General features: G+C 39.1%; 1 protein-coding gene across 6 annotated transcripts in view; it reads left to right on the top strand.

Annotated features, from left to right (window-relative positions):
* Positions 1–5,838: 5,838 nt before the first annotated feature.
* The window catches only part of kazna (kazrin, periplakin interacting protein a), a 196,269-nt gene continuing 174,231 nt past the window's right edge, over positions 5,839–27,876 (top strand). For 4 of the 6 annotated variants that reach the window (XM_086278818.1, XM_086278821.1, XM_086278822.1 and 1 more), the window contains exons 1-2: positions 5,844–5,967; positions 8,825–9,242. In XM_086278818.1, the coding sequence (XP_086134944.1) occupies positions 9,167–9,242 (76 nt within the window). In that variant the 5' untranslated portion in view covers positions 5,844–5,967; positions 8,825–9,166. Of the gene's footprint in view, positions 5,968–8,821; positions 9,243–27,876 lie in introns of all 6 variants that reach the window. The other 2 variants (XM_086278819.1, XM_086278823.1) reach the window with 2 other exon arrangements.

Below are 27,876 nucleotides of genomic sequence, written 5' to 3' on the forward strand. Positions count from 1 at the left end.
ATTGGGGCCTTCATGGCTTCTAAGCCAGCCAATCATATCTGAGGGCTGAGGAATTCAAATCCACAAATCAGGGCCTGCACGGCTTCCCAGCCAGCCAATCATATATGTGGTCTCAGGCATTCATATTTGCATATTGGGGAATTCGTGGCTTCTAAGTCAACAAGTCATCCATGTCATATATCTCTAAAAATTCACATTTTAATGATAAATTGTTAACACTGGAAGATTCCCCCATCTCTTCTGAACCAAACAGTGTAAGAATGACCGCTCTAGCCCCTACGGTTAGGAAATTATGGTCATTTGTTTGAGGGGAGTCCTCACTATGAGAAATAGGCTGCAATAATCCTGTGCCTCTCTGTGCTGCTGCGTGTGTAAAAAGATGCACCTGTTTTGGCGGGAAAACGTAAACAGCCACTCTGATTGGTGGATTTAAATTCGGCAGCTCTCTCCCTCTGTGTCTGTCTGTGTGTGTGTGTGTGTGTGTGTGTGTGTGTGTGTGTGTGTGTGTGTGTGTGTGTGTGTGTGTGTGTGTGTGTTTAGTGGGAGAGAGAGGACCCTGCCCTTATTTGGCAGCATGTCATTGTAGGATTTAAATTGAATATAGTTAGACTGATTGACTGGATTAGAGCCTGTGTTTGTGTGTCCCTCTCTGCATTTCTGTTTCAATATGCCTCCATATTTGTAATTTTGTAAGTTATTGCTATTCTGCTAAATCATAGTATTTCTGGTACTTTTTGGTACTTGTGCTAAATACAGTATTTCTGCTAAATTATAGTATTTCTGCTTTATTATACTATTTGTGCTAAAACATAGTATTTCTACTAAATGTAGTATTTCTGCTTTTTATACTATTTGTGCTAAATTATAATATTTCTGCTTTTTATACTATTTGTGCTAAAACATAGTATTTCTACTAAATGTAGTATTTCTGCTTTTTATACTATTTGTGCTAAATTATAATATTTCTGCTTTTTATACTATTTGTGCTAAATTATAATATTTCTGCTTTTTATACTATTTGTGCTAAATTATAATATTTCTGCTTTTTATACTATTTGTGCTAAATTATAATATTTCTGCTTTTTATACTATTTGTGCTAAATTATAATATTTCTGCTTTTTATACTATTTGTGCTAAAACATAGTATTTCTACTAAATGTAGTATTTCTGCTTTTTATACTATTTGTGCTAAATTATAATATTTCTGCTTTTTATACTATTTGTGCTAAATTATAATATTTCTGCTTTTTATACTATTTGTGCTAAAACATAGTATTTCTACTAAATGTAGTATTTCTGCTTTTTATACTATTTGTGCTAAATTATAATATTTCTGCTTTTTATACTATTTGTGCTAAATTATAATATTTCTGCTTTTTATACTATTTGTGCTAAATTATAATATTTCTGCTTTTTATAGTATTTGTGCTAAAACATAGTATTTCTACTAAATGTAGTATTTATGCTTAATCATAGTATTTCCATATATTTCTGCCAGGTCCCCAGGCAGCCAATCCTCTGTGAGGACTGAGAAATTCAAATTTTCAAATCAGGGCCTGCACGGCTTCCCAGCCAATCATATATGTGTCCTGAGGCATTCAAATTTGCATATTGGGGCCTTCATGGCTTCTAAGCCAGCCAATCATATCTGAGGGCTGAGGAATTCAAATCCACAAATCAGGGCCTGCACAGCTTCCCAGCCAGCCAATCATGTATGTGGGCTCCAGGTATTTAAATTTGCATATTGGGGAATTCGTGGCTTCTAAGTCAACAAGTCATCCATGTCATATATCTCTAAAAATTAATATTTTAATGATAAATTGTCAACACTTGAAGATTCCCCCATCTCTTCTGAACAAAACGGTGTAAGAATGACCGCTCTAGCCCCTATGGTTAGGAAATTATGGTCATTTGTTTGAGGGGAATCCTCACTATGTGAAATAAACTGAAAGAAGCAGGTCTATGTCTCTGTGCTGCGTGTGTAAAAAGATGCACCTTTTTTGGCGGGAAAACGTAAACAGCCTCTCTGATTGGTGGATTCAAATTCAGCAGCTCCCAGGCTGACCTAGAAACTTAGTCCTCTCTCCCTGTGTGTGTGTGTGTGTGTGTGTGTGTGTGTGTGTGTGTGTGTGTGTGTGTGTGTGTTTAGTGGGAGAGAGAGGACCCTGCCCTTATTTGACAGCATGTCATTGTAGGATTTAAATTGAACATAGTTAGACTGGTTGACTGGATTAGAGCCTGTGTTTGTGTGTCCCTCTGTGCATTTGTGTTTCAATAAGTTATTACTATTCTGCTAAATCATAGTATTTCTGGTACTTTTCGGTACTTGTGCTAAATACAGTATTTCTGCTAAATCATACTATTTCTGCTTTTCATAGGATTTATGCCTAATATAGTATTTCTGCTAAATTATAGTATTTCTGCTTTTTATAGGATTTGTGCCTAACATAGTATTTCTGCTAAATTATAGTATTTCTGCTTTTTATAGGATTTGTGCTTAACATAGTATTTCTGCTAAATTATAGTATTTCTGCTTTTTATACTATTTGTTCTAAATTATAGTATTTCTGCTTTTTATAGGATTTGTGCTTAATATAGTATTTCTGCTAAATTATAGTTTTTCTTCTTTTTATAATATTTGTGCTAAAACATAGTATTTCTACTAAATGTAGTATTTATGCTTAATAATAGTATTTCTATATATTTCTGCCAGGTCCCCAGGCAGCCAATCCTCTGTGAGGACTGAGACATTCAAATTTTCAAATCAGGGCCTGCACAGTTTCCCAGCCAATCAAATAAGTGTCCTGAGGCATTCAAATTTGCATATTGGGGCCTTCGTGGCTTCTAAGCCAGCCAATCATATCTGAGGGCTGAGGAATTCAAACCCACAAATCAGGGCCTGCACGGCTTCCCAGCCAGCCAATCACATATGTGGTCTCAGGCATTCAAATTTGCATATTGGGGAATTCGTGGCTTCTAAGTCAACAAGTCATCCATGTCATATATCTCTAAAAATTCATATTTTAATATTAAATTGTCAACACTTGAAGATTCCCCCATCTCTTCTGAACAAAACGGTGTAAGAATGACCGTTCTAGCCCCTACGGTTTGGAAATTATGGTCATTTGTTTGAGGGGAGTCCTCACTATGAGAAATAGGCTGCAATAATCCTGTGCCTCTCTGTGCTGCGTGTGTAAAAAGATGCACCTGTTTTGGCGGGAAAAAGTACACAGGCTCTCTGATTGGTGGATTCAAATTCAGCAGCTCCCAGGCTGACCTAGAAACTTACTTCTCTCTCCCTGTGTGTGTGTGTGTGTGTGTGTGTGTGTGTGTGTGTGTGTGTGTGTGTGTGTGTGTGTGTGTGTGTGACAGAGAGAGAGAGAGAGAGAGAGAGAGAAAGGCTTTTAATGGGATGATCTCATTCTAAGATTTAAATTCAATATATTTAGACTGGTTGACTGAATTGGATCTTGTGTGTGGGTCTCTCTGTGCATGTGTGTTTCCTCATGTGTACATATTTGTGATTGTGTGGCTGTAATAAATTTTTTTGCAGATTTTTGTCATTTAACAAGTATATTTGAGGGACCCTCAGCATGTTCAGCATTTTTTCAGCTGTCCATTTTGCTTTTCCAATTTTTCTGTTTAACTTATTACTATTGTGCTAAATCATACTATTTCTGCTATTTTATAAGATTTGTGCTTAATATGCTATTTCTGCTTTTATAGGATTTGTGCTTAATATAGTATTTCTGCTAAATTTAGTATTTCTGATTAATTATAGTTTTTCTACTAAATCATAGTACAGTATTTCTGCTTTTTATAGGATTTGTGCTTAATATAGTATTTCTGCTAAATTATAGTATTTCTGCCAAATTATAATATTTGTGCTAAAACATAGTCTCAATTTAAAATTACAATATTCATAGTTCATCACAGTGTCTCTGGTAAATCACAATATTTCTGCTCTGTTGTACTATTTTTCTAAATCATAGTGTTTCTGTAATGTTTAAGTATTTTTGGCTAAATATATTCTTTCTGTTATCTTATACTATTTCTCCTAAATTCTTGTATTTTTGAGAAGTTATCATGTTTCTGGTAAGTTACAATATTTCTGCTAAATTCTGCTATGCTATTGTATTTCTGCCAAGTATTATGTTTCCTCTAAGATATTGCAGTTCTGCTAAGTTATTCCATTTTAGCAAACTTCTTTTGCTTCTGCAAAGTTTTTACAATTTCTGCAACTTTTCAGCTTTTTCAGCTACTTTTTGCATACAGCTTCAGCTTTAAGCATCCACACTGCATTTTCGCAGGAAATGCAAATTTTTCTAGTTATTATTATTATTACTGTTCATCAGTTAACATGTGAACATGTTGGATGATCTGTCTGCTGTCACTGGATGGTGCTGAGGTCTGAATCTGAGGACAGTTCCTGTAATCACAAAGAGAACAGAATCATCACAAACTGAAATCTAAAGTTAATCTGTGAAATAAAGCTGATCCTTCCCTGTCCTCACACACTTGGGATCTGAAGTTCTACTCTTACATTTTGTTCAGTTCTACAGTTCTGCTGACAGCTGATGTTTGAGCTGTTTATTTTAAAAAGGACAAAGCCTTATATACTATAAATACTATATAAACAGATTTTCCAATATAATGTTTACCTTCGAGTTGTTGGTGCTTTGTAAATGGAAATCTCCAGAGATGAGAAGATGTCTGCTCCTGCATCGTGGTCACCAACATACAGAGGTATTATCCGCAGTGTTTAAGCTGCTGCCTGAGTACTGAAAAAATATTTCTCTTGAAGGATGTAAGCTGTATATATATGTATATATATATATGCAAATACATATATACATATACATACACACACACACACACACACACACACACACACACACACATATACATATATATATATATATATAAGTGCAAGATTTAAAAAAAATGGTGTTACTGTACAGATGTGGTAAGAGACTGAAAACATGCTGTTGTTTGCACGTATTTAATAATCATCTCTGCACAGGTCTCAGGACCTAGCTAAGGACGGTAGTTACGGATTAGCTTACAAACACATTTAACTTAAAAGTGCGGTGGGGCCTCGGATCTGTCTATCCGGTAGTTCAGACTGAAGACCACCTCAGGCTGTCAGGTTAAAACAGTCGGTTGTGGTTTTGTAACGTAAACGCTGGAGCTCCTCTCGGCGTCCCTGCTCTATCTGCCTTTCCCGAACAGAGATGCGCAAGTTTATCTGTGACTGCAGCTGCCAGTCAAAGCTGTTATGATGACGTTGCACCCCATTATAAAAGCATTATGGTAGTAATTAGAATCAAACTTATGGGAAAGGAGACCCCTTGAACATAAATCAGGGTGATGAGAACACTTGATAATGAAAGAAAGAATCTTTGGAAAAAATTATCTGGGAATTTATCGGAGAATATTTTTTATTTTTATTTTAGTCTGACCCCAGTCCCCATCCGCTAACATGGATCAGGCGGGGTTTCTGACCTATACTGCAGCCAGACACCAGGGGGCGATAGAGACGTTTTGTCTTAATTTTTGGGAAGCTCTTCGCGTCGTCCATGTTTTCTACAGTCATTGGTAAGCACAAGCAATTGCTTTTGTCAAATTGCCTATGCTGTTGAAATATCTAACAGACCAAAATATTTTTCAGTGGTGAATGATATTAGGAAAACCCGGAGTTATTATTTTGTAACTGCATTATAAGTAGCAGATAATAAGGGATGCAATTGAGCTGCAGTTAGAGGTTAATGTTTACAACCATACCCAAGCTGGCCCCCCTGCCTTTGGCCACACAGCTGTGTAAATAAATTTGGCAAGGTGGCTTTTGGTCTGACTGTAGACTGAGTTAAAATCACAGTTGCACAGGCACTGGGTGACTGATCTCCATTTCCTGGACGGTAAAAGCAGGGTTTCCTTTCTTGGAGTTAGTCAACTCAGATTTTAGGGTAAGTTAAAGAGGTTGTTATCTATATTATGATAAAAGCCTACATAGTTGCCTCGGTCTTTCATAGTGTTCGATGTCTGTACTTTAACCCAGACAGATTTGTGTGATATTGTGAGGTATTGGTCATCTGTGTGCTTGTGCATGTGTGTCTCAAACTGGAGGACCTGATCATAAATGTGTTTCTCCATTGAGTTACAAGTGATCAAAGAAAACATCATCTGAGTGCTTCAAAGTGTTGGTTCTTGAATATAAATGAGACAGGCCCCAGTCAAATTTAACAGGGGTGCTGGCTAAAAATGAAATCCTACCCACAGAAAGGCAGCAGCTCTCTCCTGTCTGTAGAGACAAGGTCCAAGTTTCTGACCATCAGTCATTTACGGACGAAAAGTAATCTCTGCCTAAATGTAATTGTTCATTAACATGCAGTGCAGTGGGCGTGAGTTTAATTTGAAATTGGCAGTTAGGCTGAATCTTTTATTTGCTGTGGGCAAATGATAAGCCCAGGGGCAAATAATATATGAAGAGAGCGGAAAGATTTTTTATTTCATGACTCTTTGGTATTATGAGGAAACAGTAGCAGTGGCTTACATCAGTCTGTGACGCTGACATATCGCTGTAATTTCCGCAGCCCCTTGTGTCATGGCTGTAGCCAGCAGTGTAATGCAGATGCACACGATTCAGCAGCAATAGGTGCAGTAAACTGTGTGTGTTTTTTCTAAAGCTGCTTTGTTCTCCACCTGGTGAACCTCACATTTTCACTCTTTAGAAGCTTTTAGCGGTTCTGAGTCAAATGAACACAAATGGTTTGGGGTTTTTACTGGAGGTTTTTTTTTTTCTCTGACACATTCAAAAGCTCCAGGAAATGGATTTTACTCAAATTGAACACATATGGGTGAGAGTGCTGCTTTGTAATTGCACTGAGGAAATCCATGAGCTGTCAGATACTGTAGTTCTTAGGATTTATAGCACATGTGTAAAGGAATTTAGCTCACTTGATGTTCTTTAAGTAATTAAGAATCCAAACAAGTCCAATTACACTCTTTGGGAATAAGGGATTAGGTTTCAGGTGCCTTAAGTAGCAGTGCCTGGCAGGTGATTTTTTTTAGCTTGGAGCCATGCCAGTATACGTATAGTGACAAACCATAGCCCTGAGGTGCGAGAACTCCCAGTGCTCACAAGCTCAGCAGTAACTTCAAACTGTGATGCTGCATTTGTATGCTCAACACAGCTGAAGATCTTAGCCCAGGGCAATGTCGAATTCTCACAGGAAGCTCTGGTGAGAAGTGAGGAAACATGATCAGAGATGATTGAAAACAAAAACAGCCACGCAGAAGTCTAAGAAGGAGAAACTTTTGATCTTCTTCTTGTTAATTTCATCACTTATTCTCGGTGTGATGCACAATATTAAATTCCAACAACTGAGAGATGGATTGCAATTTTTTCCCCCTACTTCTGGGTGGGTCGGAGACCTGACCTGCGTCTTATTTGTCAAAAACCTAAATGACTTGGTAGACTTTGAATGATGCAGTGTGTCATCTGGAAGTACGGATTAGGTTTGGATGTGCACAAACATGAAATGCTGACAGGACCCGTCAGGATCACAGCGGTTTTGTGAAGAGAGATGAGAGGAAAAAAATACATCACAGTACCTCCGGCCATGCTTGTTCTGGCTATTGTGATGTTTATTTGAGTCAAATTCAACGTCTTCTTTGGTGCAGCCAGAGTCACTTATGTCGGACTTGTCCTTGGCTGGAATCTTGATCTCGGGAAGTAAAATTCATGTAGCCCTGCAGATCCTAATGCCGCTCATTTGCCGCCTCTCGCAACTGTTAGTTCAAAGCTAAGAGGGATGTGACACTGGCTTTACGAGTTGAAGCTAAGTCCCTCCAAGCAAGCAGCACTTTGTGGGTGTAATAAAAACCAACAGGATACAAGGATAAAGTACTACTGTAAAAGTCACTTCTTTCCTCTCTCTGCGTGCTCTTAATGCGGGAGCAGAACAGGCACAGTAACGAGGACATTAATAAAGGATGCGGATCCATTTTTAATGATCCACTGGCCCCTTTAGTTTGAAACCGATTTTATTTTGTGCTCGCGGTCGAGCTTTATCTTCAGGATCCCTGTTTTTTGCCTTGCGAGGGACTCGTGAAAGCCGTTTTGCTTGCACAAGCAAAGTGCTGCATAAAACCTGCATACACCTGACTGTTTGTGTGTGAGTGAGACACAGAGAGAGATGCAGTCTTCTCTGTCTATATTTGGAAGATAATCCTCAAGTATGAATGTAAGGGGGGAGAAAGGGAGGGAAGAAAGAATGGTAGCTGAACCAAATTCAGTTTGGAGTCAAATATATGAGAAGAGCGTGGGGAGGTGCGCACGAAATCAAACACTGGGTATGCTGCCGTTGCTTTATAGTGCATCTATAAGTGCAGATTATGAACATGTGCCATATCATTCTTCATCATTTTTATGTATTTTACATTCAGTGCATCTCAACTTAACACTTCTCAACAGTTAGATTAAAGAGAAGCAGTTGAAAAAAAAAAAAAGGCTACATTTCACTGTGTGTTATACTTGTATAACTATGCATGTGACAAATAAAGAACCTTGAACCAGTTATGTAGACAGAGGGAATCAAAGCCATGGAAAGTCTCAAGTAGCAGCAGCTACAGAATAATGTAAAAACCAGTTACACACACATGCACACACATGCACACATAGTCATCTCTGTTCTTGCTTTCGTCAGGGGAGAGAGTCTGCCTTCTCTCTGCAGCAGGGTTCTCCTTCTCATTGCTCTCTCTGACTCTCTCTCTCTCTTGCTTTGTTCATGCTGTGTTTGCTATGCTCTCTGTCTGAAGCAGCGCCACACTAGAGCCCTAATGAGCAGGCTGAGAGCAACCCAACGCAGATCTCCTATCAGCCGAAGAGCAGCAGCAACTCTGACGGCATCTGAGGCAACAAGACGCGGAACTGATCTGCAGTCAGCAGGGAGGCAGCTGTAGAAAGCAAATGACATCCCAGGAAAAGGCGTGGGAGAGGTTGTGAAGTGTCTTCAAAGGCAAATTAGCAGTCAATTGAGAGACAGGAGAGGAGAGGATTGGTCCAGTGTGATCGCTAACCTTCCACACTCCGAGGCAGACTCTCACTCCACTTTTCTCTTCTTGAGCCGAAGGACCTCGCCACTTCACCGGAGGAGCCCAGCCATGGAGGAGATGCTCACCTGCAGCCGAAGCCCTTTCTCCCAGGTGTTTGGGCGTCAGGGTCAGCTCATGCAAGCCAGTGAGTGCAAACATCAACACTAAATTATCTTGTGCATCCTGTTTGATTCTGATTGACTGTTGCAGTGTTTAAATAATGCATGGACGCACTGTTCATTTATATTCGGTAAGCTTTTTGAAAGTAGCCTATTCTGAAAAATTAATAAATAAAAATACAGCAACGCGGTTATGCAAAATTAAGGTGTTTAGGGAGGCAACATTTCAAAATGTGCGTCCTACTTTTGCAATTAGGAAATCGTTTTTTAATGTAACTTTGTTTCGACGCTTCGAGTGCAATTAATCCTTCAGTTCCTTCAACATATTTAATCATGTTATCGAGGGTATTAATATTTTTGCCTCCACACAGTTTTGTAATTATATATATACATATAAATATATATATTTTCTTAATATATATATTATAAAGTATATGGAGTCCTTTGGAGTGTAAAGCAGTTGGCCAGAGTGTGTTACTGTTGATAGACTGTGATGCTCCTTTCACACACACACACACATGAGCAATGTCATGTGTGAAGATGCGTGTGCTCCGACTTGTGCGTGTGAGAGGTGGGTATGTGGGATTGAAGCTCACTTTTTCATGGGTGCAATCCTTTGATCTCCGTCTGGTTGAACATGCCACAGGTCTAAAAAGAAAAAAGAACGAGATCAGCCGCAGAAAATTCAGCTCATTAATTGAACACAACAGCACGAGCAGCTGTAAAATAGTAGCAAATGGAATAACTGAGCAATAACTCCTTATTTTTTTTTATCCAGCCAGAGTAGCGTCACTGTAAACCTTTAGGACATTTTACCTTATTGACAAAATGCATTTACAATATGAGGTTTCTGAGTAAATGAGTCCAGATTGTAGTTGTTTAAACAATTATTCCTATATTCAGTTGATATTTTTCTGCCTCCATACATACATTTGGGTTTTGCGATCAAACCTCACAGCGTGACAAAAACCTGCCTCGGTTGAACTGTTGCAAAGTGTCACGTAATCCCCAGAACAGAAAATGGAAGCCTTTGGCCTTAAGAGACCTGAGCAGAGAGTTTTGAGTTCTCACAGGTTTGCTGCAGATTGAACTGGGCGCATATACATCCTCTGTGGTGCAGAAATATTATTTTAAAACAGGAGCGCTGGCTTTTTCTTTTTGCGTGTGTGTGTTTAGTTGAGCTGTACCCTTTCGGGTTTTGTCTTCTCCTTCATCAGGAAATCGTGTCTTGTTTTTAAGATGCTGTTTAGCAGTAGGAACAAAAGTCGTCTTTCCCATCATTGGAAATGTTCTGTGATGGCACACTGTACAATGTAAACTTTTTTTAATAGAACTACTCCTTGTATTTTATAATAGCTGCTTCTTGGAGTCCTAAGTGGTAATTAGGAGGATTGGATAGGTTTTTCTGATTTGAAAGACTGAAATGATTACTCACTTAGGTGCTCATCCAGGCATTGTGAATAACACAGCAGGCAGTGTTAACGCAGTGGAAAATCAAGGGAAAAAGACATGACTGGTTAAACGTTTAGAGGCATTTCAGGGTTTCTTTGTGCAATTTGTTTCCGTTCTATTACTTACTGAAACATATCCACATTTGTTATTCAGCCTATGTTGTATATTTATTATACATAAGCCCGGCCGAATAATAACTTCAAGTCAAACTGTGACGCTTTCCCCCAGTGCCTACTTATCAGTCACAGGATAGGTGAGAGCGCCGGGTGCATTAAACCTAAATGCCACTCTCTGGTTGTGAAGATGACATTATCATTGCATGTGTTGTGATGAATTACAGCCTGTCTTGCGCTACCCCAAGTTATCTATGCTCTTTGAAGCTCGTGCTGCATGTCTGCGATTTCGGATGTGAGAGAGGGAAGGGAAGGGAAGGGGGAGGTGGAAGGAGGAGGAGGAGGGGACGGGCGGGGAGAGGGGCAAGAAAGTGAGCAGGCTGCAAATTGTGTGAATAAGAGATGGCTGTTTTAATCTATTTTTAGCAACAACCTTACATACTGTTGCACAGCTGTTGGAAGGCTAATCCACAGTGGCGCTGGCTTGCAATATCGGAACAGTAATTATAGGGGGATTTTATTTATTTTTTGTTATCTTTGGCTGTCACCCATCATTGGATCAGGAGTCCCTCAGCTATATGTAAAGGCCTGTTTGAATTGCAGAGAGAAAATCCATTCCATGAGTGTTGCACATGCCCAAAGACTTGAATATTAACAACCTTCTGGTGGTACCAGAGCAGAATAAACAGTTTTCTCATGAATCATATTCACGTGGCACTGCCAGGTGCGTAATCCTGCAATAAATTCTCTTATTCCCCACTGGTGGTGTGATTTGGGTTGTGTTCAGTTTTGTGACGTGTTGTCAAAAAAAATGAAATTAAATAAATAAAATCCTTCAGCAGCCGATGCTCCCATTTGTTCGGGGAGCGTGACAACAGATTTTTGGCTTTTGAATAGTTGAATTACTCTGGGAAAGTTTATTTCTTACGTCAGTGACTTTCCAAGGTTAAACCAGTCAAGGTAGAGCACCGCTACCCATTAAATTAGGTGTGTGTGCTGTCAGATGCATTCTTTGCTTTTTGTTACTTTAATTGAATTTAACTTCAATTAAAGTAACAAAAAGCAAAGAATGCATCTGACAGCACACACACCTAATTTAATGGGTAGACTTGTTTCCCTTGAGGAAAACAAAGAAAAAAGACAATTCTGACCTGTTTTAGACACCAATAAGACCCTACAGAAGCTCAAAAATGATTTGAATCCTCCCGGCTGTTGCTGCGTAGGAACCAACATTCATGTTGTTTTTTTCATGTCCCACATTGTTTCTCAGCCCCAATTCCTTTCTAACCCCTGTCAGGTCGGAAGTAAATCGCCGTGTAAAACGATTAATGTCCAACACTAAATTTGACTACACTGGCTTCCCCCTGCTGAGCATTTCTTTATTTGTTGATTCGGGCTTTGTCGTGTTTGAAGCTGGAATAATACCGTAAGTAAATTGCCTTCTCTGAGACCATTTCGAGCTGAGGCTCTGTGAAAATGAAAATAAAAATGGAACACAGTCATTTGCAAATCATATAAACCCTCATATTGAAAAGGGTAGAAATGGAAAGTTGAAAAATATTATCGTTGATGGAAAAATCTCTTCTTCATTTGGGAAAAAAAACCCAACAAAATGTTGCGACTGAGGTGTTTTTAGAAACTCTGCTGCGCCACGTCTTCTTTTAACAGTATTATCTTTTAGCTTTAGGGAACTCAGGGGAGCAATTGGTGAAGTTTTAAAAGTGAAATGTTTTCCTATTCTTGCTTGATATTGGATTTCAGCTGCTCAGCAGTTTTAACTTTTTGTTTCATAATGTGCCAAGTGTTTTCACTGGGTGACAGGTCACGACTGCAGGAAACTGAGGTAACTGTGGTTGTTGTGCTGCATGACATCACGTGGCTAAAAAAAACATGCATTCCCTTATTGTTTGGGCTAAATGGTGCCTTCAAGGCCGTAGGAGTTACCCTCCTTCCCATCACAGTTTTTGAGCTATTCATCGATAACTCGGGCTCTCGGTTGTTCATGAGTACCAAAAAGACTTTCAGCTTTTTGGACCACATGAGTTTTCCAAGTCACCTCAGCCCACTCAACCCAGTCAATGTGCTTTTGTTTTTAATTTCCATGTTAGAGTTTTCACTTGGCAAATGTGTAAAAGTGTTTCCAGAATTGTCTCTGAGGCCATGCAGTGCTGCCTGAGGGCCATTCACTGGTAGTTTTTAGCCTCGGCCTTGTACGGAGGCTATTCTCCTGATTTTCTAAATCTGTCAATGATATTATAGAAACATTATTCCTAAACTGCTGAACTATTTCACGCAGTCGTAGATTTTGTTTTTTGTTGTTGAAACATTTATCTCCATTAAAAGTGACATGGAAGACTTTCCCAACTTAAACATTGGCGCAGAGTATGTTTTCAGTTTTTTGGCAAAGTTGGAAGCACTGCTTCCTTTCTTGCCTGTCACTTTACCCTTGAATATCTTCCTAATACCTCAATAAACCGTTGGTAAATCCCCGCTCAGGAGAGGTGGACGTGATTTGAAATTTTAATACATGACCACTGCAGGTGCAGAACATATTTTGGTCTTCTTTGAAGTGATTAATTCCTCTCCTTCTTCCACTTGTGTTATGGTTCCAGCTCACTCACAGATTCCTCACACCTCCTTACCCGGTGGGCTTTCCTGCAGTTAGAGATTAGCTTCATGCTGCTGGTGTTGCTAATCATGTAGACGGAGTCACTTTGCAAGAGGTTTGCTGGTGCAGTCTGTGTGTGCACTCAGCTAGGTAACTTTTTTTTCTTTTTGCACATGGTGAGTCTTGGATTTGGGCTGTTTCAATGTATTTAGTTTACTCATAAAGGAAACCCCTTGATCGGTCAGCTCTTTGCACCAACACGCTCCATCTGCTGTCATTTTGATGTGCGATGAAAGAAAAATCACACAGAACAAACGTGATGAGTCATACAGTTTTCACATGAGCAGAAAATAATTGATGTACTGACAGTGACCACACAATCATGACTCTGCAGGACTTTTGATTTGACTTTGCCATGTGTTTTCAGATTTACCTTGCAGATTTAATTAGAGCAGTGGATGAAGTGTTCAATATTGATCCCTCTGAGGTATTGTGCAGTGCATTGTTTTTTGGATTTAAGGTACTGTATTCTGCTGCATTCACCTTGTGCTATTTTGCATAACGTTTTTGGAATATCTTGTGTAGTGTATACGGAACATAAACGGCGATTATCTCACAAGGTTTAACGTCTAATCTCAAGCCTGCAGCAGTTTAAAAACTAAATACAAAAATAGAGGTATACATCACAGGGGAAATCATTATGTAACACGCCTCCACATACTTTTTTGTCTAGGTTGCGTATTGACTGGTCAAATACAGATGAGCACAGGTCATTCGTCTGCACCGCTGGGCAGACTTATCTTCAGATGGCCATGATATTGGCATCCGGGAAGCTAAATCACAGCAGGGCATCTGAATCACATGTGACTGTGCTCACTTATCCATGCAGAAGACCGATGAACTGTGCAAGTACTTCTTTTTTGAGAAATAATATCCATGTTGGCCTATTTGAAACACTATAACCTTTTCCTCAGTCGCAGCAAAACATGTTGCATGAAGTTGTTTTGGGAATCGTTCTCATAGCAGACATCCACCTTCTGAGTTTATTATTCAGAAGCCAGTGCTCGCAGAGGAAAAATGCTGTCAGTGCAGTCATTTTAGTTTAAGCGGCAGACCATGGCACACCTGGTACATCCTGAAAAATTTATAATGCACACATCCCTAGCTGTTCCTGTGCTTATAGAACTGGCATCCCCAGCTTTTATTAGCCCTGGGATAAATCAGAACGCTCCAGAGGAGCCTGATTGAAAACAGAGTTAGGGTCAGCAGGCTCTTTCTTGGCACATCTTATCCTGTAGTGTACCCCAATTCCAACATAAAGTTTGTGTCAGCACAGCCTGTCACACACAGAGGTGATCGTGAATGCAGATTGCATATGTTTAAAACTGTTGTGTTATTTTTCCCCCTTATCGTTTTTCACAGGAGTCAGATTTAGAAGCAGCAAGCGGGGGGAAAAAAAACAACAAAAAAACCCATAAACCTGTAGTCTGGCGATATTTATCTACAGGAGAATGACAGCCTAAACAGAGAGCATGTTTGATGCTGTGAAGATGTGATGCAGAAAGTGTGGAAAGTGCTGCAGTATAATGAAGCCGTACCATACAAGCGCCCTCAAAGACATGGTGCTGTGATGTGATCTGTACTTTGGAGCTTCATACAGAAGTCACAGTTAATACAGTCTGTAATATTTAGCTTCTCCTTCGGCTGCTCCACTCATAACTGTTGGAGTACTGGGATACATTTTAGCAGAAAGTCAATAGAAATGTAAATGCACAGATTAAATCCTGAGCTATTTAGATATGAAGCTTGAACTTGTAATTTTTTAAAAGCCAGTAAAGCATATGATATAATGCCCTATACATGTGTTAAAGGGATATATTAAGTAGAGAATAATATTTTTTCTGTAGTAATATGCTAAAGTATAGCTAATATGTAGAAAATGAATTGTTTTGAATTTGTTTTGTCTGCATTTACTTGAAAAAAAAAGTTAAAAAAATTAATTGTACCAGTAACAGAAAGCACAAAGTGTAACAACCACTTTTTTTCTTCAGAGAGATAGCTCATTTATTTACTTATTTATTTTTTGAACTATTTTTTAAATGTATTTTTTTAAAGAACCATCCTTGGAAGAAGAAAAAATGCTGCCAAATCATCTTAGTAAAATCTGCACAGTCAAATGTATCTGCTGTGTTAAAGTGCTGGCAGAAATCTCAGAGCTACTTATCCAGATTTAAGAAATGAAAACAAAACTCTGTGCTATTATCTTTCTGTTTGTGTTTTGAGGAAGCCAATTTTGCTCTAAACATTGTGCTATTTTATCGGCAGCCACAAGCAGCCACTGAACCAAATAGCCTGCTTTAAAATGGGTATGAGAGGGCAGGCTAACCAAACACAAATGAGAGGAAATAGGCTGTGCAATTGAAAACATTTCCACTGTAGGAAAAAAGAGAGAGAAAAACAAACAAAGAAACAAACCTAAAACTCAAGTAAGGAAATCTCTTACTACAAAAATATGGGTAAGAGGAGAAGATGAAGAGATTTTGAAGCTAACACAGAAGGAGCGCTAACGGTTAGCTGCCAAGGGCTCTTGAGATTACTATACTGAACTACAGAGGAAAGCAATACACATAAGCAATGTTCCCTCTAATTGTGCACTGCTGGCACGCGTTGCGCACGAATTTTTTTTTAAACCTGAATTGAAATTAAAATGAAAACTTTAACAATTCAGTTTTGCAGTGTTAGTCAGTAAGTGACTGGCTGCTCCCGTATGGGATTAGAACGATGCTACCTTATCCCATAGTCCAGCCAATGATGCGATTCACATTCGTATATACGCAGCTAATCAACGTCGTTGACAGGCTATGACAGCGTCCTTATGTGCCGACACCGGTGTTTTAGCTAGCAAAGCGGCGTGGCTGATGTGGAGCGAAGCCACGTTAATGACAACGTGTACAACCATTGGAGATGTGAGCAGGACAGATGGAACATTTGATGGAAAAAGTGTGGACTTTATACCAGTTTTTAGGAGTGACGGCAGTGTTTTGAGATGTAAGAGATTTGCGACGTTTAGCGCAAATCTTGTGTAGTTAGTGTGTAGTGTAGTCAATAGTTTTGTTGTGTGTGTCAGAACAATGAGGCGACTGCTGAATGTTACAGGTGTTACAGCAGTGATACATCTCCTGTTGTCAGGCCTGCTATTTAAAAAAAAACGCCTTGCCTGCATTTTTAGGTAAACAGCTGCAAAAAACTTTGTTGTTTGCAAAACTCAGTTACTTTTTTGAAGAAGTAACTATATAATTAATTGCCCAACGTTGGTCATTATATTCTGTATTTTGCAGACAGAGAGTTACAGGACTCTCCCAGACCACAGACTCATACTCATAATACAAGTCAGAGCTTTATGAAAAAAAAACAAAAGAAAGTTGTGTTTTCAAAATTGGAGTTCAAGTTATTTTTACTTCCAATAGTGTTAACATGCTACACAGGTCATGAACAAGATTTTTTTTTAAAATTTTCATTGTAAGTGGGCTAAAGCAGTTAATTAAAAGTAGTCTAACATAAATGTAAATGCTGTAATTAGATTATTTTACTAAACCATGTAACTCGGATGGATTCGATGCTGGCGTGACCACAGTGCACACGTCTGTTGCTGCTCACAGTGGTCCAAGGGACCGCTCAGGGAGTTTGTGTGTTTGCTCAAACACATGAAAAATTAGAGGGAACATTGGCTGCTTTAAGGTACAGGGGCTTTATTTACCATTACCAAATGTTAATGCTAATGTTTGTGGTTGATTAATTGAACAGTGCAACAGTAGGCAGTTTAGTTCATGCGTGCTAAACAATTGCATGCTAGTTTGTGTGAGTCTTGCTTAACTTGGATGGAAAACGCAACAGTTTCTCAACATTTCGCACCAACTTAAAAGTAAAATGTTCACATATAAAAGTGAAAGTACATATATATATTTTAACCTGGCAAACTATGAGGCGGTGTCTGTGCTATTTTGTGCTGTTTTCAAATCTGATAGATGGACACTGTAGAGATGGAGGAGACAGGTGGCAGGGTGCAGACTGTGCATCACATGTGTTTGAAAGAAGGAGCTTGACAAGTTTATAAACTGATAAATGCTGCCATTTTCTGCTGGTGTGTGATGAAACACGTGTAGTTATTTGTTTTTCAGAGGTGGACTTTGTATATTTGCACAATGAGCAGATACGCTTTTTTTTAAGTAGGACTTATAAAATCTTTAAACAAAGGCACTAATATCATAGGGACTAAGTTATTACTTAATAACATTATAATGGGTCCAGAGGGTTGCTTTAATCTGATTAAATACTGTATCATGTGGGAGCTGATATTAAAAAGATAATGTGTTACTGAATCATTTTAACACATGTGAATGCAGGTAAAGCATTGTTTTGCCTAGTTTTGGGGAATCATTAAAATTTTTAGCTCTTGATTAAGTGTGTGGCATTTTCTGCTTTGCACATTCAGTTACTGAAGCAGCCGCGTGAATGCTCTGTTTGCAGCAGCACAGCCAAGTTAGATTTTGCTGCTGACAGGCATTGCTGACAACAAAATAAACAGTCCGCAGTGAAACTTACTGCAGGGACTTGATTTTTCTTGACATCGGGTGGGGGACAGGTGCACAAAACCAACCATCTGCTCACAGCGGTTCGGAGATCATCCTATGAGCCTGTGGGGTTGCACAGTGGTGGCCACAAGTTGGCAATGTTGGATGTTAGCCAGTAGACGGAAGCCTGCACTCTTATTTTGTACCTCTCTTCTTATTTTGTTTTAATTACAACATTTCTGCAGACTACACATTAAGTTTAATTGCATAGGGATAAATGAGTGCAGACATTAGTTGTATTAATTTACTCGTGGGTTTTTTCCACAGTGTACAATAAGCTGAAGGCACAGTTCACACTGAGAAGCTTAGAACAAAACCTGACATTGTCAGTTAAACTTTATGGAGCTGTATTTAAGGACCAACATTTTCTCCTCTGGCTCCTTGACAGGGCCACTGTAATCCTCACCAAACACAAAGTTGATTATATTTGTAGTTGTGATTGTTTTACAGCTTTTTTCACATGCTTTGGTATTGAGATGACGCTTATTTTTATTTCTTTATTTTTTTGTGATGGTTGCATGTATCTTCATTGGCAGGTGGATGATGTGTCAGCAGCAGCAGCAGCTTGATTCGTCTGCCAATCACGTCAATCCTAGTCTGTAATCCTCCACTTTTCTGCTTCTAAATCCTCACTTCAGGCATCTGTGCTCTCCCATCTAGACAATCCATCTCCGCTGAGCTTTCCTCTGTGAAACGAGAGATCATTGATGAGCGATAAAAGCTTAGACTTTAATCCCAAACACATACAGGATTATAGAACGAGTGTTGCACGTTCAAAGTGAAGCAGTAGTTTCTGCAGTGACTATGAAGACACGAAATGAGAAGTTTTCAGGAATAATTATCTGAGAAAATATTCAGCTGACTGAAATGTTGCCAAATAAGTTTTGATGACATTTGACAATTTCAAATATCAATCTAACTCACAAATAGCTGACTTCCACGTTTTCTTGGACACGGTCAGAGCCTGACTGATTTATCGGCAAGCCAGTATTACCAGCCAGTATTGGCTATTTGCTGAAGTAATGTTATAACTACTATTAGTACTAGTAGTTGAAAATCAAAAGGTAAAGAAGGCACTCCTTTCCACGATGTCATCAGTGATGATTTTGCATAATGTGCCCACCAGGGGGCACTCACAATACAACATCAAACATCAAACTAGAACACGACAACCTGCTGATCTGATCCAAGTAAATAAACTACTAGGCTTACCAGCAGAGATGGGCAGTAACGCATTACAAGTAACGCGTTACTGTAATCCGATTACTTTTTTCAAGTAACGAATAAGTAAGGGATTACTATAGCAAAAAAGGTAATTTGATCTATTAGATCTCAAAGATCTATTGCTTTATTACCTATTCAGGTTGTAAATCTTTTTTTTTTTAAAAATAACTAAGTAGCTAATTACTTTTGAAAATAAGTAATCAGTAAAGTAACAGGAATACTTTTGGGGGGAATACTTTTTTCAAGTAACTTGACCAACACTGCTTACCAGATATTAGAATATCGTCCGATATTAAATATATTATCAGTAGTGGTATCGGTCTTAATAATCCTATATTGATGAAGCTCTAGACAGAATACAGCATTTTTCCCTCTGATACTTTTTATGTGTGAAATACGTATAGTAAATGAATTCAGGAGTGATTCCTTTTTATAACTCTCCCTACATAAAGGGAGAAAAAAATCATATTTTGATGTGTTACAGATTAAACTATGAAATTTGAAAGAAGGCCAGTAGCTAGACTGCTTTTGACTCTGACTGTACTGTGCATTCAATAATATACGGTGCCTTTAACAGCTGTGTGCATCTCCCCACATCTATACAAATCCTGAAAAAAGAATGAAGATGGCAAAATGACTGCAGATACATTCTCATGTATGTATGTTTCTTTGTGATTAGCAAGGAAATCTTTATGGATGGCTGAATACTCAATAATGTGTCACTTGCACTTTTTTTTTTTTTGGCTTTTCCTTTTAAATACAGTCGATGGGCTTTATTGTCCAGCTAAGGTTAGAGGAATATGTTTCATTTTTCGGATGTGTCGAGGCTTAACTTCTCACCTTCCACTATAATTATCAGAGGCCCCTGCTGCCTCAGGGAGTAATCTCACTCACGCTGAGGTGTTAGGATTGCACAGCACAGCAGGCTGCAAAACTGCACAGGACTGACTGAGCTGACCCCGACAGTTTGTCACACACTAGTCGGTGTTGACTCAAGTGCAAGTTCTGTGACACTGCTCGGAAGGAAACAAACTTTGAAAATATTTCAGTTCAAATATATTTAAATTTGAAAAATGTGAAATGACCAGTTGACTTAAAATCATCCAGATTATTTTATTCACACCGTATTTTCTCTCTCTCCGAAGCCAGAGTGAGATGCACAGACATGACCAACACCTTTGTCCTCAGATAACTTTTCTGAGCAAGTATGTAAATCTAAAAAGAAAAAACCAAAATCAGCATCACCTAAGCACTTCTTCATCTCCATCGTGTCGTTTTAACTGCTGCAGGAAAACTTTAACAAAAGCAGCTTAACCGACAGGACTTGTTAATGCTCTGAAACAATTTTAATCTCATTTAAGTGAACGGTTTCCTTAAATAAAAGCCCCCCTTATGAAACGCACCTTTGATTTTAAACTTAAACACATATCCTGTTGGAGGACTGTCATTATGCATGTAATCCCTGTTGTTTGTGTTGTGGCAGCAGCGGCTTCCAGCCCCCGCAGCTAAATCGACAGGGATGACAGTGAAAGCAAATGGTCTTGTCAAGTGTTATTCATACCGCCCCCTACTCACATTAGACTGCCATCATTTTCACTGACCAACACCTTTGTCGGTACACGCTGTATATTCCATGAATATTAATATTTGTGGGGAGTGAGAATTTATCTTGGAATCTAAATACATAATGCTGTATTATTTATTTAGATACCTGGATTACCCAGCTTCTGTCATCCCTCTTTTTACTTACTAAGGCCCTGCTTTCTTTTTCTGTACTTGTTGAATTTTAGTCTGTGTTTGTATTTATTTGATATTCTTTCTGACATTTTGAATGCTCATGCTTGCCGAGTGTCTCCTTTGGTTTCCTTGGTGTTACCTGTGTTACTCGTTTATTACTATCCTTTTCTGTCTTGTTTTTCTTTCCTGATTTATTTTAGAAATTGCTTCACAATGCGTGCGTCTTGTTGTTTGCCTTTCTGTCTTTGTGTTACTTCCAGTACTGCAAATTTAACACAGGACCAGTGCCGATCATTACTGACGTTTATACTTCAGAGCAGAGGCTCATTTATGAGATGAATCGTCATCAGTTTGCAAATTCAAAACACACCTTTCACCTTGTCATGTATTTTAAAACTGGGTTTGTGAAGACCTGATATGTAAATGTGCCTGTATGTAAAAAAACTTAGAGTCAACTTCTTTTGTTTAAATGTGCTATAGGATAAACATAAAATAGACATGACAGTCAGCACAAAATGACATAGTGTCTGTTTGAGGTGTAGTTTTTCATTTCCAAAAAAAATAATTCATTCAGATAGAAACAGGTATCGACCCTATTGCGCTAGCGTTGATCCAAGCAAACAAACAAAGAACCTTTATTTGTCACATGCACAATTATAGAGTACAACATGTAGTGAAATGCTTGTGTCCGAGCTGCGGACAGGCTGAAGACGTAGCTGCGCCATTCCAGGGCTTGGTCTAGCCAGGAATCTTACTGGATACCGGGTGGGAATCTAACTTGTGACTCCCGCTCCAAAGATGTGTAGTCTTACCAATGCATACCAGTACCAGCGTTGGTACTGATACTGTCGATATTTAGACCGAGCCGCCCACCTCAACCCGCCGCCGTCCCTGATTGTCTCCACCTGAGTCTGATTTCCCTCCTTTGTGACTCACCAGTTGTGTTTGGTTGGCTGCGGTGTCTCTTGCCCCTCTCCTTTCTGTCAGGTTGTCTTTTTGCCCTGTGTTAGGCTACCTCTTGTTCCCTGTGTGTCTTTTTTTGTGTGTTATAATGGCTAATGGGATTCTCTGTATCTGCTTTTTTGTTCTTTTCCAACAGAGAGTTTGCTTTCTGTATATTTTGCCTGCCTCTGCATCCGGCATTTGGGTGCTCTCTCCAGTGCTACGTGACATTACTGATGCTTTTGTTAGCCATTAACTGTTCATGTGAGTTCAGTGAAAGTGCATAGTCCTGTTAGAGAGCAGTATTTTCACAGTGGGAGTATTATTGTCTTAAAAATTCACACAATATAGAGAAAAAATGTAGTGCAGCAGAGCACTGTGTTGAAGAAAAAGTTGTAATTTGGATGTGAAATAATGTTTTCTGAGTCAACAGAGGTTTAAACTTTGAACGTCTGCCAGAGGTCTTTACCCTGGGATTCATATTTTAATCATTATTGTCTGTCAGACTCTGCAAACAAATGATCGTCTGTTTTTACATCGAGCACAGGTGAAGATTTGTCTGCCTCCAGGTACTTGTCCTAGATCCAAACTTTGACGGTATTTACAAAGACAGCTTTTGTACTTCAGAGATGCGTTGCGCGCAGGATGCTCTCAGACCACCCAGTATCTGTAAAAACCCTCCGCAAATCTTCTCAAGGCGTACAAGCTAAACAGTTTTGAGTTGACATAGCGGTTAAATCTCATCTAGCCTTCGCTCTGGAATGCGTGGATTGAATCCTTCCTGTTTTTGCAGAGCCTTGTGTTAGCAGCGAGTAAAATCAAAAACAAGCAGACCACAAAGCAACAGACAATGAGGCTTTTCCTTTTAACTTAAGCATCTGTTTATGAGCCAAAACGGCGCATATGAGGCCGTGTTATTAGAGGATGTAGTGAATACACACGCTTTCATCCTGCCTGTCTTTGTGTCCAGTTAGCAGATTATTTTCTTTAGTGCTGAAATCACCTGAAGCTGCCCTTTAATTCCTTCATCTAACAGTTGAAGATGTTGATACAATTGGAGCAGAAAAACAACAGAATGAGGACAGAGAGGAAAGAAGAGAGCGACGAAAGGCTCGGCAGAAACAGAAATGTAAAACTGAGGGGGGTAGATTCTCCGCTGCATGGAGAAATGGGTAGATATGGTGAGCCAGTGCCAGATTTTTATTTCTTTCTTTCTTTTTTTTAGAACATGCACATGCACACAACACACTTTAAGTGCACATCTAACCACCTCCAGGAAACCACATCCCATTTCTGCTTCTCTCCCTTTATTCCACCCATTCCAGCAGTAACAGATATGATTAGTGGAGTTTAATGAGCTCTGCAGAGATGAGCGTTCTGCTTGGTGCTCTGTGCTCCACAGCTACAGAACCCCCAGGGTTTGGCACTGCCGAACGAATGTAGTGTGTTCCTCCACCGCTTTGGTCTCTTTACCATCTGCATGTAAATCTTGTGTGGGTACCAAAGGTGGGATGACATTATGTGCATTTTCTAGATGCATAATGTGGCAACAGCGTGCTCGTCATCTTTTAGAATGAGTCCATTGATATGTTGTGAATTAAGAGTAGGACTCCTCATATTGATTAGGATTAATTTACATTACAGATGTAATAGAGTAATCATTTTATGAATACGGCCTGAGATCGCCTCCATCGTTCGGTAAAGGAAACCTACATACAGAGCGATCCACGATGTCACTTTTTTTCCTGCTTGATGTCTTTGTTGCTCACAGTGTTAAAATATTTACCAGATTCTCCTCCATTTCGATAACTGCATCACCTAGGCACACAGCTAAATTTGTGCGTGTGCGTATGTTAATGATCGCGCATCTTTATCCCACCAAGCAGTCTTGAGCTCGACTTGATGAATTGCTGTGCCCCTTTTCATGTTACGCGAGGTTAATCCCGGCAATATTTCTCACCCCAGTGATTTGCCTGATTTGCATTCATTTTACAGTGTGATTAAATTATGTGCCTGCTGTAGACAGCATTGGACAACATTTAGTTCACAGGCATTAAGATTAGTACGGAGGGCAGTGTTGTGGTGTTTTATTGTTGCCATTGGGTGGCAGTGTTGTATTAGCACTGCCACTAAGGCAAATCATTTTTCTATGGAAGTATTTTAGTGTTATGGTGTAAAATGTCTGATTTTGCACCACTCAGCTTCTACATACCTCACGTCTGGTCAGTTTTAACTCTGCCCGTGTGACTCATTGCTTAGTGGGTTCCTGCACTTATTTCTTTTTTGCTGCACGTTGAGATCAGATTTAGTCAATATTATAATAATATTTCGTCCTGCCAAATGTGACATTAAAGTGAAAGTTTCGCCGTGGCAACAAGAAAATCAATTAAACTACATACTCATAATTATTCATTCACATCTAGATGCTTCTCGGGACCTGACAAGTTTCCCATTGCCTAAAATAACTGTAATTAAAATGTTAATGATGCTGTTTATGATCTCATATTTGAATATAGCTCATATAGTCCATCTGCTCCATTTGCCAGATGTTTAAGAGGTGTATCATTTTATGTTGAGCTTAATTGTGCAAAAACTAAACCACAAGTTTCCAGCTGAGCACCAAACTAATTAGTTTCAGCAGTGCGAACACAGAATGACTGCTCCCTGGCTAGACACAGAATTGTGCCCCTGTTATGTAGCTGTTAAGTGCCTTAGAGCGAACTCCTGTGAAAAATATGATTTTAGAAAAGCGACTGGTCTATTAAGACTACTCAGACTTGGTTTTTGGTTTTTTCCCTTGTTGCAGAAATCGGTAAACAAGTGCTGCAAATAAGCCAAAAATGCATCAATGTGTGTTGCCACTGCTTAGAAAATAGCAAACGTACCAGCTCCAGAACTTCATCATGAAAATGACAGTTTCTTAAAAATAGTTAGTCGGTATGGAGATTTGACACTTCAACATTGTCCTGCTCCATTCCCTTGGCAAATAGAGAAAGTTGTACTAGAAATCCTCCTCAAGAGATTACATTAGAATAAGAAATGTATGATAATGTTATTCACTGCTTGGACTGAATTATATTCTAAATTCTAAGAGAATGAACCAAATGTTTTCCTCTCTTCTAAAATACATTCTAGGTCATGACTGCAAAAAAACCCCAAAAACAATTTGAAACAGTATCCACATTAATTCACATGCTGTGTACAGTTATGTGTATTGTTTCTATGCGTATTGCACCACATCAAAATAAATAACTTGGGTGAGTATGACACTGCTCTGCTTGTGTGTACAGCCGCATATATAAGCAATGGATTTTGGGCTCATCATTTTTCATATTTCCTAACATTTCACCGTGATTTCATGTGTGCCACGCTCAATTCCCATGAAATAAGCCCCTTTTATCTTGACTTTAGCCCGACTACTACCTTATCCCATTAGCTTTGCTGCAAATATTCTTTCAAATATTTTTTTCATTGGTAGTGATCTTATTTCCTCTGGCAGTTCTCCCTCCTGACGAGATAAAGGCCCGATGGGACGCCACTGTGGCCTCTCCTACTCATTTGTTGTGCCGTTCCCGTTCTATAGGAGAGGACACTTTGAGATTTTTTGCTGTGCTGGTGACACACGGAAAAAGTGAGGAAAAAAAGAGAGAGAAAAGACAGAATGAGGAAACGAGAGAGGAAGAAAGTGCTGGGGCCCAGCTGGGGTGACATTTTTATTTTTGTTGCATCTATTGTAACCTAACTATTGCAATTTCATCTTTCTTTTCACCGTCTCCCACTTGCATACTTCTGTTTCACTTTCATCAGTTTTCACATTTGCTGACGGCAAGCTGCAGGTGAGATCTATTTCAGGCTTCAGATGAAGACACTGAATGACAATCCCTGCAGTTTGGTGTGTTTTGCATCCTTATCCTCACCAGCAAAGTCATGGCGGTGATTTATTAGGTTACTTTGCACAATGTCATAAGTAAATATTATTGAATTTCCACTGTTGGAATGTTTTATACGGTTATAGCTTTTTAAAGTGTTATACTGACACGTTTGCCTATTGAAGAAACAATTCAGGTCATCTAAGCAGCAGCTTCAGTTATTATTATTGAGCAAGGTAATAGGATTAGATCTATAGTCAATAATCCTAGCTATTTGGTTTATGGCAAAGAACAGTGCAGTGCATATGTGGAGAGAGATGTCCTTGATGAATTGTGCATGTTTGTGGATTCTGAATTGATTTCAGTTGATAACACCTTTCAAGAAACGCATTGATTTTGTGCTTCATTAATCTGGTTAATCGTTTCTCAGTAAAACAAAATGCCTCCAAACTATTTGTTCTACCTCGTTGATTTAGAGGCTTAATGATCGCAGTATTGACGGCCGAACGCTCCAGACCCGATGTTGAACATGCAGGGTAAAGGTTGCTGTGTGTGTGCTGCAGCAAAGAACTTGAATCGATTTCAACACATAGTGTAGTGTTGCTGATCAATCGCTTCAAATTTTTACTTTATCAGCGGTGCTTACGGCGCAGTGGCAATACGTCTAATCTGTTTTGTGAGTTTTTTGTGAGTTTGTCATCGTGCGGCGTAGAGCCCTTTGATTCTAATGCGGTAAATCTTCTTTCAGCTGCTGCCTTCTTATGCAATAAACGAGTAGATTATTCCTGTCATAATAGGCTGACACTGTGGGTTATAGTTTAGTTTGCTATATGTGCTCTGTATTTGGCACTGGATTTACAATCCAATTCATTCATTGACACATCCACTGTAAACTCAACTTTTATGATCTATTTAACTCCTTTACTGAGGTTTAATTCAGCCTGTTTTCACTTTAAGGTTGTTGTAAATGGTGTCGTACTGGATTGCATTTTATTTGACATTTTGCTCTTTCATGCCAGCGCAAAGACAACACAAAATGACAAAGACAGCCCTCAGTAGTATGTTATCCAGTGCAACACTTTTATAATAATAATAATAATAGTAAGCGTATTATTGAATTTATGTTTCCAATGATGTTGAAAGTTTGAATTTAAGATAAAAGTTGCTTCATTGTAGTGCAGCTTGTTAGGAACTGAGCTGATAGGACACAGAGACACAAAGCATTTGGTGTAAGAAGGTTTTTGACTTCTGCAGTGATAATAACTGACGTTCCAGATGAGTCGAGTGGTGAGAGCGGCAGGGTGAAGAGGCAGCAGTGTGTAGCTGAGACCTACGCAGGCCAGCAGGATGTGAGAGACTGAGAAAGTGTGCTACTAATGGATGCTGGCTGGTTGCTGGAGAGAAGGTTGTGGACCTGCAGCACAGTGAGATGAAAAGTTACTAAACTGGGGACCAAACTTACTGAGTGGATATTAGGTGTAGTGTTAGTGCTACACAGAGAAAGAACAATCTGGCTGACAGTGTAGTGGGTATTCTGTGTCTCAGAGTTGCGGGTTAGTTGATAGAAGCAGGAGGGTTAAAGCTTTAAGCAAACACAAACACAATAGAGGGAGACAAACAGGGAAACGGTATGAAATGAGGGCATGCCGTAGCTGCCATCACCAGTGTGTGAATGTGTGTGTGAATGGGTGGATGACTGGATATGTAAAGCGCTTTGGGGTCCTTAGGGACTAGTAAAGCGCTATATAAATACAGGCCATTTACCATTTACATAGCTATGATATTAGCCATTAGGTAAGGTGGGGTCAAATCCACTGCAACTTCAGAAAACACCAACAAATAGAAAAATACTGGCTAGTGGTACCCCTCAGCCTCCTAGTACATACACTCTGATATCAATTTCAAATCCTAGGTGATTTCCTTATCAATTTATCACATTTATAAGATTTTCAGAAAACTTGACCTCTGACCTTGACTTTGTGCTTGAATTCACTGAGATTGAAACACTTCCAGTAGATACACCTATAGTAGCAAATTTTAACTCGTATTTTGCTTCGTTCTTGAGTTATTGCATTAACAAACTT

This window comes from Aulonocara sp. 'chitande type north' Nkhata Bay, linkage group LG20 (assembly GCF_057382095.1).
Source record: "Aulonocara sp. 'chitande type north' Nkhata Bay isolate Kocher_YH1m ecotype deep benthic linkage group LG20, A_spYH_male_GT1.1, whole genome shotgun sequence".
Taxonomy (NCBI): domain Eukaryota; kingdom Metazoa; phylum Chordata; class Actinopteri; order Cichliformes; family Cichlidae; genus Aulonocara; species Aulonocara sp. 'chitande type north' Nkhata Bay.